Source organism: Parasteatoda tepidariorum, chromosome 4 (assembly GCF_043381705.1).
Source record: "Parasteatoda tepidariorum isolate YZ-2023 chromosome 4, CAS_Ptep_4.0, whole genome shotgun sequence".
NCBI lineage: Eukaryota > Metazoa > Arthropoda > Arachnida > Araneae > Theridiidae > Parasteatoda > Parasteatoda tepidariorum.
Genome location: NC_092207.1, coordinates 92,195,187 through 92,207,251, shown reverse-complemented (window position 1 = coordinate 92,207,251; position 12,065 = coordinate 92,195,187). Strand labels below are relative to the sequence as shown.

Below are 12,065 nucleotides of genomic sequence, written 5' to 3'. Positions count from 1 at the left end.
GAAGGAACATCCAAAACACATCAGAAAAATGCTTGTAAATAAACAGAAAAAAATCTGTATATTCTTATTAGAGTTAAAACCTTATGCCTGAGAAATAGTTTTACCAAATTCAATGATATAGCATGAAAGGTTAATTAAACTTTAACTTAACATTTAAACTTTACATTCCATGGTTTTAAGAATCATATTACTTCAAAAACTAAAATGAACAAAAAGTGGGACATAATTTTATATAATTTAATTTTGTAAACAAAGTTTTTTGACAACAATTTATATCAAAAATTTCAAGTTTCAATAAAAATCATTATTTAGAAACTAAAAACGTAAAATAAAGAATGTTTACGAAACAAAAAACGAAAAAAATTCTTTTTTGACGCCATTTTTTAGTGCTACGAAAATGCGTCTTTGGAATTCGCCAAAAAAAAAAAAAATTTTTTTATTTTTTCAGGAGCGAAATATTTTACCGAAAAAACGAAAATGTACCAATTCCCATGACATGAAGCTTTATCTTAGTAAACGTACGTTTTGGAAATGTAATTTCATTTGAAATCTTATTTATTAGAGTTTATATAGCGACCAAGTGAAAGAAAATAAAAGATTGTTTTGAATCTATGCTAAAATCTATATCTACCCATTTTCCACCAAAATCTGATTCACTACTTTGATTTTAAATAAAGTGTTTCATTTTATGATTTGTCACAAAAATTTTAAGTGTAGATTGGCGGCACTTAAAAACCGCCAAATCTGTAGCTGCGCGGTGGCGTTAATACGTAAGTATCGAATTTTTATTCCATACTTTTCTGAATCATATTACTTCAAACATTGGAATATACAAGAAGTATACATAAACACATAATGTTATACCATTTAATTTTTCAAAAAAAGTATTTTGTCAACAATTTTTTTCAAAAAACTACACACTAAACAACGTAAAATAAGGAATTCTTATTATAAAAAACGATTTTAAAAATTCTTCATATTGAAATAAAAACTTTCATATTGTTTCTTTTTTTTTTCATTCTTATAGTTCTTAATCAGACGTCAAAAACCATTGTGTAGAGACGATCATCAAATAAGAAAAAGAATTATTTACAAGCAAATTTTTTATTATAAAAATCATAACACTCACCTATTTTATAAATCCGCAGAATTCCAAGTGAAATACTCTTCGTTTGAAAATTTTATTTTCAAAAAATATATGCATAGATTATCCCTTTATTACTTTTAGATAACATACCACACATCAAAATTTTATAATTGTAATATCTCGATGTGAATTTGAATATGTAGCTTAAAAACAGAATAGCTGAATTCTAGTTGAAATTATTCTTAGTTGATTGTAGAATCAAAACAATTATTGATACCCTGAATGATATGTTAGCATTTTAAAAATATGTCCTCTGTTCAAAAATTTCATCTCTAGTCAACAGAAAAAATTTCCACTTAAAATAAGAATAATTGCACTACTTATCATCCAGCTCTTAAATATCGTAAACTGTCATCATATGAATGGTCTGTGTATTTTGGTTTTATTTACAGGAATTATTATTTTTTTTACCAGAAATGTTATTACCGTACAGTATGATAATTTTACTCTGATTTCTTTTTTCGCTGTGCACTTAAATGTCGGAATTTAAAATATAGAGAATATATTCTGATACCCCACTTAGAATACAAAAAATTTCATGATTAACGTATTGATAAGATTGTAGAATTAAAACAATTATTGATACCCGGAATGATATGTTAGCATTTTAAAAATATGTCCTCTGTTCAAAAACTTCAAACTTCATCTCTAATCAACAGAAAAAATTTCCACTTAAGACAAAAATAATTGCTCTACTATTAATTCTCTAACATCAATATTTTTATCACTATTTTGAAATACATTTTCTTTGCACGGTAAGAATTTAAAAAATTTAAAGGAAATATCCTTACAAATGAGCAAACAAATTATTTTAATTCTTTCAACAAAAATAAAAAAATTACAGTAAATTTAACTATACTTGAAATACTGTGTTCTTTCTTTTTTCTCAAATATATTAAACACTTTTACGTGGAACTTCAATAATATTAAATTGTTGCGGGCAACTTTAATTCAGATGTTAAATTTAGAATTTCTATTTATTGTGCTGTCACGTTTAAGAATTACTTATTTGCACTAAACTATTTAATTTAATACCGTTTTAAGTTGGCGCCAAATTATAGACAAGTACTGTAACTTTGAAAAAAGTATGAATTTACTAGAAATATTTATCTTGGGATTAACCAATCTATTAACAATGCTGTTTTTTCAACATATAATTATAAGTTAAAAACAGTTTTGTTGTCTAAATCTTATTGACGTCTTAATAACTAAAATTCTAATTCCACGGCACCGAGAAGAAATCTAACAATTTTTAAAAACATTAATTTCTTTCACAAAGGAAAAAAATGGGAGCTTCTTTAAACCTTTTAATAGGTTTGTATAGAACTACAACAAGAAAATAAGTAAAGAAATACTGAAAAAAAATGCTATTTCTATTATCTTCATCCTTCAAAAATAACATCAGATAAAATTAAATATTATTAACAAAAATAGTGCTGCCATCTAGTTGTACAATAAAGAAATACAACATAAAATTAATTTCTTATCAATTTAAATGCTAATATTGAATCATTTGATAAAAATAATTGACTTTCAAACTAATTATTGAATATTGAGTTTTCAAGTTTATAAACAAATCCATTACTCTTAACGGAGACAAAGTGGATGTGATGATTAATAGTTGAGATGTTTTGTGGCATCTATTTTAAAATTAATATGATAAGCAATTAAGTTAAAACAGTTTTTCCCAACTTCTTATTTTTGAATTTTCTAACTGTTTTATCATCAGAAATTGTTTTACTAGAACACTAATAGCATTTTAATTATATATTATTGAATATTTGTAGAAATGTGTTACAACACATGTCATTTTTGTTACAATACAAGTTTTTATCAAAATTGTTGAAAATTTCTTAAAAAAATAACTAGAAATTTGGCTAATCCTCTATATCAGTGGTTCCCAACCTGGGGGCGATGGAGCTTCTCAAGGGGGCGATAATTCTTAGGGGGGCGACGAGTACTCAAAAGATAAAAATTGCTAATAATATTAATAATAAAAGCTATTTGAGATTGAAATTGAAAATATATATGAAACCTATGGTTCTGGTGTAGACAAAGAATTATGATAGTTAAAAATTAAAAAAAATTCAAGTGCAGGATCGTTTTCGTCATACGTTTTGGTATCGCAGGCGGAAATCTGATAAGTCACTCTGTTCCTCTGAGCAATAATACTGTTTCCAGGCGTATTGATGAGATGGCCGCCGACGTTGAATCAAAACTCATCAAATTTCTGAAAGAAGGTAAATTTGCGTTGCAGATTGATGAATCAACTGTGATAGATAACAAAGCTGTTTTAGCTTACGTGAGATTCATAAATGAGAGTAAGGAGATTAACGAGGAAATGTTGTTTACAAGAACTTTGAACACAGATACAAAAGGATCGTCGATTTTTAAATTGGTCAAAGATTATTTTGAGGTAAAAGAAATTCCCCTCACAAATGTAAGTGCTTGTGCAACAGATGGTGCTCCAACCATGTCTGGTTGTCATACTGGGTTTCTGGGTCACCTTAAAAAAGAAGTACCGGAAGTTATCTCACCATTCATTATGTCATTCATCGTCAACTTTTGGCTGCGAAAAATTGGTTATTTCTGGCATCAATAAAATAAAAGCTAATTCTCCTAATAACCGTTTGTTCCGAGAACTTTGCCATGAAAATGATGAAGATTTCGAATTCCTGCTCCTACATACAGCTGTGAGATGGCTTTCAAAAGGAAACTGAGCCGTTTCTTCGAATTGCTGGATTCGGTTACTGAGTTTCTCGACACCACTGATCCTGTTTTAAGTGAGAGTTTGAAGCAACGCAAGTTGGAAACTGCGTACCTCACTCATAGTTTTGAAAAAATGAAGGAAATCAACGTAAAACTTCAAGGAAATAAAATGAACATTATCAAGGCTAAGGGAATCATATCTTCATTCATCGCCAAGTTTGATATCTACAAGTCAAACATTGGTCGCAAAGAGCTAATGCAATTTCCAACTCTTAAAAAGTGTTCAATGGCAGATATCGAGATTCTCGAAAATAAAATCTTAATTTTTACTGATCACCTTGATCAGTTATGGAATCAAGATTTAAAGATTTGATGAAATTAGAAATTCCGGATTGGATTTTCGATCCTTTCTCTTTTGAAGTTGTGGATAAGCTCACTTCCTCTTTGTAGACTGAGATTTTAGATTTGAAGTATGACTGTGAGGCTAAAGTCGTCTTTAAAAAATACGGTTACGAGTTAGCTTGGGTAAAGCTTATGGACACTTATCCACAATTGTGGAAACAAACTGAGCCGCTTCTCATCTCGTTCCCGTCAACATATTTAGTGGAGAGAGGATTTAGTTCTGTCTTCCAGCTGCTCACAAAGCAAAGAGATAGGTTGTACATTTGCTTCAAAGGAGATCCGCCTTTAAATCTGACGAGCATTAAACCTGACACCAAGCACAGGGCACAGGTAAAAATGTACTTTCTCCCTTTTCATTTTTTTTCTCAAATTTTAGTTGTTAACGTTTTAACTTTTTTTTATTACATTAAAATATGAATTTAAAAAAATGTACTTTTGTTTTTATTATTCCGCTTTAAATATCATTTCCTTTTCGAAAAAAAAGATGCAAATTTTTTTTTTAATTAATAAAAATGACAGGATAAATGTGCCTCCTTATTTGCATTACAATTTAAATTAAAATCAAATAACATAGCATATTTTCAGTGTTTGGTTGCTCACAAGCAACAATGAATGGTTTTTTGAGCAAAAAGAGAAAGGGGCGATATGTGTCAGCCAACCCCAAGAGGGGGGCGATGGTTCACAAAAGGTTGGGAACCACTGCTCTATATCCATTGAAAATCCATTTCTTTCTACAAAATCAGAACAGATAGGCAGTAAAGCAATTCAAACTAATTTAATCCCTAACAAACTGACTGTTGTTTTGTTTTTCCTTCTTGGTTGTACTGCTGCTGTTTTTACCCCCCCCCCTGCTTTGTTTCTTTTGTCGATAATCTGCATAAAAAAAGGGTTTTCTTTAATCTTTTCCCGAGGATTTCATGATGTTTCTGAAATGAAATACAGTCTAACCCCGTTATAGTGAGCATGGTTTATAGTGAATTCCCGGATATAGTGAACGAAATGTTCGCTCCGCCCGTACCTTGCTATACTGCTATACACACATAATATTATTTTTTGTGGATATAGTGAACTAAAAGAAGAGAGGAAATCGGGTATTGTGAACTTTTTTCTGTCTTCGATTGATTTTAACCACATATTGACATAAACCACATATACCGATTTTTAAAACCATCTATTGCGTGGAATGTAGAAATAAGCGTTTTTTAATTGTTTGTTAAGTGCTATCACAGTTTCCCATCTCTAAATTTTTTGTACGCAAGACGAAGAGTAAGTTAAAATAAAAGTTAACACATTTTTTGTTACTACATATTGTTTTTTAATCATTTTTGTATTTCTTTTTATTCGACATTTATTTAAATGATGTGCAATAAAAGGGAAAGGCTCGGAAAAATTAGTTAAGATTGTTTGCATTACGGATATAGTGAACCCTCGGTTATAGTGAACCGAAATTTTGGTCCCTGGAAGGTTCACTGTAGCGGGGTTTGACTGTAATTAAGTGTGTAAGTTATATATACATATAATTATTATATGTATATAGTATATGTTAAATAATTATATAACACTAAAATTCCAAAAATATATATTTAAAAATTTTTTAATATTTATTGTTGAAATGTTTTGAAAGTTTTACTAGAGAAAGGTTATGTTAAATTTTGTTTTATTTCAAACTATACATTTTATGATAAACTCATAAATATTTGAATAACTGTAAATATTTGAATAAGGTTCACTGTAGCTGGGTTTGACTGTAATTAAGTGTATAAGTTATATATACATATAATTATTATATGTCTATAGTATATGTTAAATAATTATATAACACTAAAATTCCAAAAATATATATTTAAAAAATTTTTAATATTTATTGTTGAAATGTTTTGAAATTTTTTATCTTAGAGAAAGGTTATGTTAAATTTTGTTTTATTTCAAACTATACATTTTATGATAACCTCATAAATATTTGAATAACTGTTTCAATGATTTTTATTTTCTTATGGTTTCGTTTTATATATTTATAGTAAAAAGGGAATATAATCTATTTATTTTAAAAAGTAAAAAAAAATGCTATAAAATAACACAATTATGCAAATACATTAAAAAAAATTCTTGTTTTTTCATTTCATTTTCAATAGAATTTTTTTTTCCAATTTATTTATAGAATCATACATTATTTGCAAATATATAAAAGCTGCACCTTAATCCAAACTGAATGTACTCAATTTCACATGTTCGAATGAGACTCTGTGATTTATTAACTAGGGTTGACACAAATAACTCAAAGGGCATAGTTATTGATGCCATCGGCGTGTTATTCAGCATATTATTTTACATAAATTTAGTAAATAATTTATTTATATTAAATTTTCGCTCAATTTAAAAAGATGTCACTGGTATGTCGAATGCATGTCTCACCCGCATCGCTTAATAACTATAATTAAAATATTAAATAATTTTTTGTGTTTGTAATTCAAAAGGCCTTAAACTATTTTTAAACATTAAGTTTCAAAACTTACACTCAAAGAAATTTTTCTGCGGTGATATAAATGCAACTTTTTGTTGCGCGTGTGACAATAATTACGAATAATATTAAATTTGCTTATGTTTTGAAACGAATATTAGGGAACACTTTTCAGCCAGCAAAAAATCTCAATAATAGATGTCTGATTATACACATAAGTTTAGGGATTTATAGAATTATTTGTTCAGCTGTTCGAAACCATGAAACATAAAGATTTTATACAGGGAAGTGTCACTTTATAAAATTAAAATTAGCAGGCTACTGAAAAAAAATGCATTCCTTTTTCATTAAAATATTTACACGTTTAGAGTTAATGTGAAAGGTTTAAACCATATTTTAGGGAGTTTAAATTTTCATACTCATGTTCACTTTTTTGTGGATTGAGCGTATAATAACTCTAATACAGAGTCAAACGATGTTGTGAAAATCTATGTTTTCCCGGATTAGGCAACGTCTTTAAAAAAAATTTCAGAGAAACATGTAATGAATCAAAATTCTTATAAAGGTATTTAACTAATGACCATGGATTATCTAACAATGAACAAGTAAAAATGAATCGTTAAAACGATACAAAAGTTAAAAATTTTAACTGTGATTTGTAATAATTCTAATACAGCCACAGACGATTTTGTCTGTTGCTGTATTAACACTATCTACTTATTTTAAACTATTTATGAAAAGATTAGAAAGAAAAAAAATCAAAGTAATTGTCTGCATGCCCTCACATTTCATGGAAATTTACAAAAGATTGCTCAAAAATATACACTAGAAACTATTACGTGGCATTGAAAAACTCTCAAGGTTAAATCCAGTTATAGCCATTCACATCTCATCATAATTAAACGTGCTACATCAAACATAATATGAAGCAGACACAATAGTTCTATTTAAAATACCTATGATTTTGTTCTCTTTCATGACATAATGTCCGCCCAGAGGCCTTGTTGAATTTAGTTGTTGCCAACTTCAACTGAACTTCATGGAAGTAAAAATTAATTAATAAAACTAAAAACGAAGATACATTCTAAATTTCTTTATTTATTGTTTTTTAGACTATTAAACTCTAGATATTTATGAGCCATTCACTGGCAAATCGATTATTTTCACTACTTAAGTTTAAAGGCACGGAGGAAAATATGGTTTAAACTTCCAGAATATGGTTAAATTTACTGTGTTTCTGCGTCTATGAGAACACCAAAAAAACTCTGTAATTTTTACCGAAACGCTTTAGTAATAATTTTGATAAAATTAATAAAATTAGGTTTCATTATGTATGTCACAAAATTTATAAAACGTGGTAAAATTTAGTACGTTGTGGCGTAACTACCACTACAATTATTAAATATCAATTCACTAGTATATAACACATGCTAAGTCAATCGTAACTTCTTTTGATAGATGAAGGTTGGCATAGTCTGTCGGTTGCATGAAACCTTAGAGCAGGGATGGGCAAACTTTTTTGGTCGAGGGCCAAAAATTGAGAAAAAAATTGTTTGGCGGGCCAAGTAAAAACTTCAAAATTTAAACTTTTAAGAAAACTAATATTTAAGTTTTAATTTAAGTATTTAGTGAGATGAATGAAATTTCGATTTCATTTTTATATGAGTAGTTCCTTATATGAGGTTCGAAGTGAGATGTGCTTACTTTAAGGAACGAGGCTAAATACTTGTCTGTTAGTCTACTTCTAAAATGATTGTTTATGTTTAAGATTATTTTATTTTATTTTTAATATTTTATTTTTATATTTAAGATTATTTAAGATATATTTAAGATTAAGCAAACATAGCACTGATTTCCTGAGCATGAAATATTAAGATTTTAGGTACTAGCTTTGGGTAATGATTTGTAAAACTCAAACATTGGCATATTTAGAAACAACTGTATCAGATGATTGCTAGATTGTTCTCTCGTTGTAGCTTAAAATGCGCAGTCTGCCACACGTGAAGCATAATTCACCTATATTAGATTCCATAAGTTTGCTCCTCGAGAAAGACAAACGCCAATCTACAGCTATTCTATAAAGAACTTCTGCTTTCAACATTTTACCAATTGAAGCTCTCTGTGCTATTTCCATCAATTTATTTGTAGAACAAAAATAGAGAAAGTAAAAAGGTCATCAGTACTTTGTTAAAAAAGAAAGAACATAAATAGCTTTAAAAAAGTCGACAAGAAAATAGATGCATATTTTTATATTTACCTTGGGTCGGCAAGTTAAAATTCTATCCGCGGGCCGGATAAAACCTTCCGACGGGCCACAGTTGGCCCGCGGGCCGTAGTTTGCCCATCTCTGCCTTAGAGCGTGCCATAAAAACCATTTTTTTCGGTTAAATTTCCTTTTCAGTTTTGTATTTCTTAAAATGTGTGGTAATAAGACTATAATTTTGAAAGCCAGAATTTACAGCAAATCGTTACCATATGAATGGAAAAATTATCAAATGAATGGTTTAAATACCATAATAATTTTGGTTTTATAAATCAGAATTCTGGTTTATCTGGGTTTTTTTTTTTACCAAAAATGTTCACCGTACAGTACAGTAATTTTACTAGACTTTTTTCTTCGTGTCAAAACTCTTCGATTAGTCATAGCTTTTTCTATTTAGAATAATTGTGCTAACAAAAAAAAGTTTTATAAAAAATTTTATTATTAGAGGAAATTTGAAAAATAATGTACATTTTTGTCGCGCTTTCTACATTCTGTTTTATGAATTCATTTAATATGTGCAGTGAATGGCCCATTTAATTCTAAAAGAATTTTTTCCTATTGGAATTATTACTTTCTAGCTACTTCTATGCATAGAATTTTATCTGGATAAATTTTGTTTTCGAATGAGGAACAAACAAATCATGTCAGCAAAAAGAGAAAAAAAAACCAGGTGTGTTAATAATCATACAATATATCTTCAATCGAGTCAATATCTATTGTGCCAAAACTGTGTCATCGTATCATCTATTAAAAAACCGTGTTCAATTTGACGTTGCATTTTCTTTACTGCGCAAAACTGTAAGATTCAGAAATTTGAAATTACAAAGATGTGTAAAAAAAAGTGTACTGGGAGTCGACAGAATAAAAAAAAATTAACATTCCACAATTTGCTTGAGAATTATTAACTGTGAAGTTGTCGAAACTTTTCGAAAATTACTATAATTTTAAATGCTTTTTTCGTGCATATTTTCTAAATTTTTTTAATATTCTAATAATGAATATTTATCCATTGATGTAAAAGAAATTACTTATCTTTCTCGAGATGTTAGTTGCTAATATGTAGTTATTGTGAGAAATATTCTTACGATACACGCAATCCTATTTCACCTTAACTTAGAAAAAATCATTTATCAGTCTTAGATAAAAATGCGTAAAGATATGCCCATCTGACAAAAATAAATCATTTGTTTTTGCCAATTCGAAGTAAGTAAGGCTAGTTTCTATCTTTGTTTACAGCTTAATATCGTGACACTTCAATCTAATATTAAATTCATTATTCTTATTTTAAACGAAAACAATTATTCTAATGCAATAATCATAAAATATAAAAATCATAACATTTATTATCATTACTTTACGTTTTATTAATTCGGATGAGCATCAATAATTTATTTCCCATTTAATTCAAATAAAAATTTTAATAATTCTGTTCCAATATGCTTTCAATACATTCGATTAAAATTTTGAATATAAAGATTTGGTTGAAGAACATAACATTCCATATGTATTACGTATTAAATGAACAGATTATTTTTAAGTAAACAACAGCTCAGGCGCATTGCTTTGCCTCCTAAGCAAATCTCTATAACTTCATAAAAACTTGAACAATACTTAAAAAAACCAAATCATAAAAAGATACAGACAATAATAAATAGTTGATGAGATTTAATTCATTTATTCCTTTTCTTCGATGTAATTTTTATTGTCGTAATACCCAGATGCTTGTTTGTTTGGCTTTTCGAATTACATTTCATGCTATAGAAATTTCATTTTAAATGACTAAAATAATTTTTAAAAAACATTCTTAAAGAAAGTTTGATGTTAATAAATTTTGGTTTTGTCATGCACGTAAATATCTTTCAAGAAGTGTATGCATAAGAAACTTACAAAACTCATACACAGAGAAAAAAAGGTTGGAAAAGTCTACCAGAATGTGGTAAAATTGACCGTGTTTCTGACTCTATGGAAGGACTGAAAAGCTCGGTAATTTTACCAAAGTGGTTTCGTAACGAGTTTGGTTAATTAACAATCAAATATAATTTTATTCTTAATTTACCAAAATCATATTAGTTTTCTGAAGACAATTATCTTTCTTTTTTCTCATTGTCTCTATATTTGAGGTATTCAAATTGATATTTTCCGTTTTCAAATCTTAAATTTTTTCTAGTCTTTTCTTTTATATTTTGTGAAGTTTCTCCATTTTTTCATGTTATACTTCTCTGATGATTAGAGTCCTTAATTTGAATTTGATGGAACTATATAATTAAACAAACAAAAGTAGCAAAATAAAAAAATTAAATAAAAAGAGAAAGAATTTCTTGTTTTCAGATTTAAATCTCAACATTTACATTGAAAATTTTAAAAATAAGAAAACACTTAAAAACAAAATAAAAACATTTCCTTATTTGAATTGTTATAAGTCTATATCTTCGCAAAGAGTAAAACTACTTCTTATTCATTTCATCATATTCAGTTACACAAATGGGACGACCGGCCTGTGTAGAGGTCAGGTAAGGGAACTGGCCGTGCATCAGAAAGGTTCTGGGTTCGAATCCTGGGCAAGGCATGGATGTTCTTTCATTCTCTGTATTATCTGTTCTTACTGTGAGAGCAATATTGGCCCACCTAATATGGTGCCCCTGAAAAAGTGGCCAACAAATCAGCCCTTCAGATGCCTGTATGACGAAAGGTTATTCTCCAGGTGGGCACTGGAAAAAAAAAAGAAAAAATTTACGCAAATTGTACTCTTTAGTAAATATTTTTTTTTTTTTTACTTTTCAAATCTGGGTAAACATTAATTTTGCTACTATTGACATATTAACAAAATACTCTTACATAAAGCTACAGTATTTATATATTTGGAAAACAAAATACTCTGTGTTTCTGAAGAATATATTGACGTTTAAGAAAGGAAAAACGGTAATGAAAGAAAATCAATTACGTGGGCTGGTAAGCGGAAGATCCTAGTGATAATAAAAGTGCTTAAAAAAACAAGTGTTTCAATGTAAAATCTATTTTTTAGATATTCTATTAAGGTACTTTATCAGGATTTATAAACTAATAAATATAAGTATTTAGGTATTTCT

At 28.3% G+C, this 12,065-nt stretch overlaps 3 protein-coding genes across 5 annotated transcripts in view; all 3 read left to right on the top strand.

Moving 5' to 3' along the window:
- Positions 1–12,065, top strand: part of LOC107441147 (lipopolysaccharide-induced tumor necrosis factor-alpha factor homolog) — a 324,710-nt gene that overhangs the window by 306,533 nt on the left and 6,112 nt on the right. The window contains exon 1 of one of the 3 annotated variants that reach the window (XM_043052462.2): positions 4,506–4,588. The exons of 1 other annotated variant lie outside the window; for it this stretch is intronic. The gene's annotated coding sequence lies outside the window, so the exon portion shown is untranslated. Of the gene's footprint in view, positions 1–4,505; positions 4,589–10,049; positions 10,183–12,065 lie in introns of those variants that run through there. One more of the 3 variants, XM_016054299.3, reaches the window with a different exon arrangement.
- On the top strand, positions 3,342–3,749 carry LOC139425470 (protein FAM200C-like). The gene has a single exon (XM_071180408.1). The coding sequence runs from the start codon at positions 3,342–3,344 to the stop codon at positions 3,747–3,749; it is 408 nt and encodes a 135-aa protein (XP_071036509.1).
- Positions 3,846–4,229, top strand: LOC122271403 (protein FAM200C-like). Its single transcript, XM_043052463.1, has one exon. The coding sequence runs from the start codon at positions 3,846–3,848 to the stop codon at positions 4,227–4,229; it is 384 nt and encodes a 127-aa protein (XP_042908397.1).

Bases quoted from the DNA above. Each gene is read 5' to 3' on its own strand.
- LOC122271403 (XM_043052463.1), top strand. From the start codon at position 3,846: ATGGCTTTCAAAAGGAAACTGAGCCGTTTCTTCGAATTGCTGGATTCG.
- LOC139425470 (XM_071180408.1), top strand. From the start codon at position 3,342: ATGGCCGCCGACGTTGAATCAAAACTCATCAAATTTCTGAAAGAAGGT.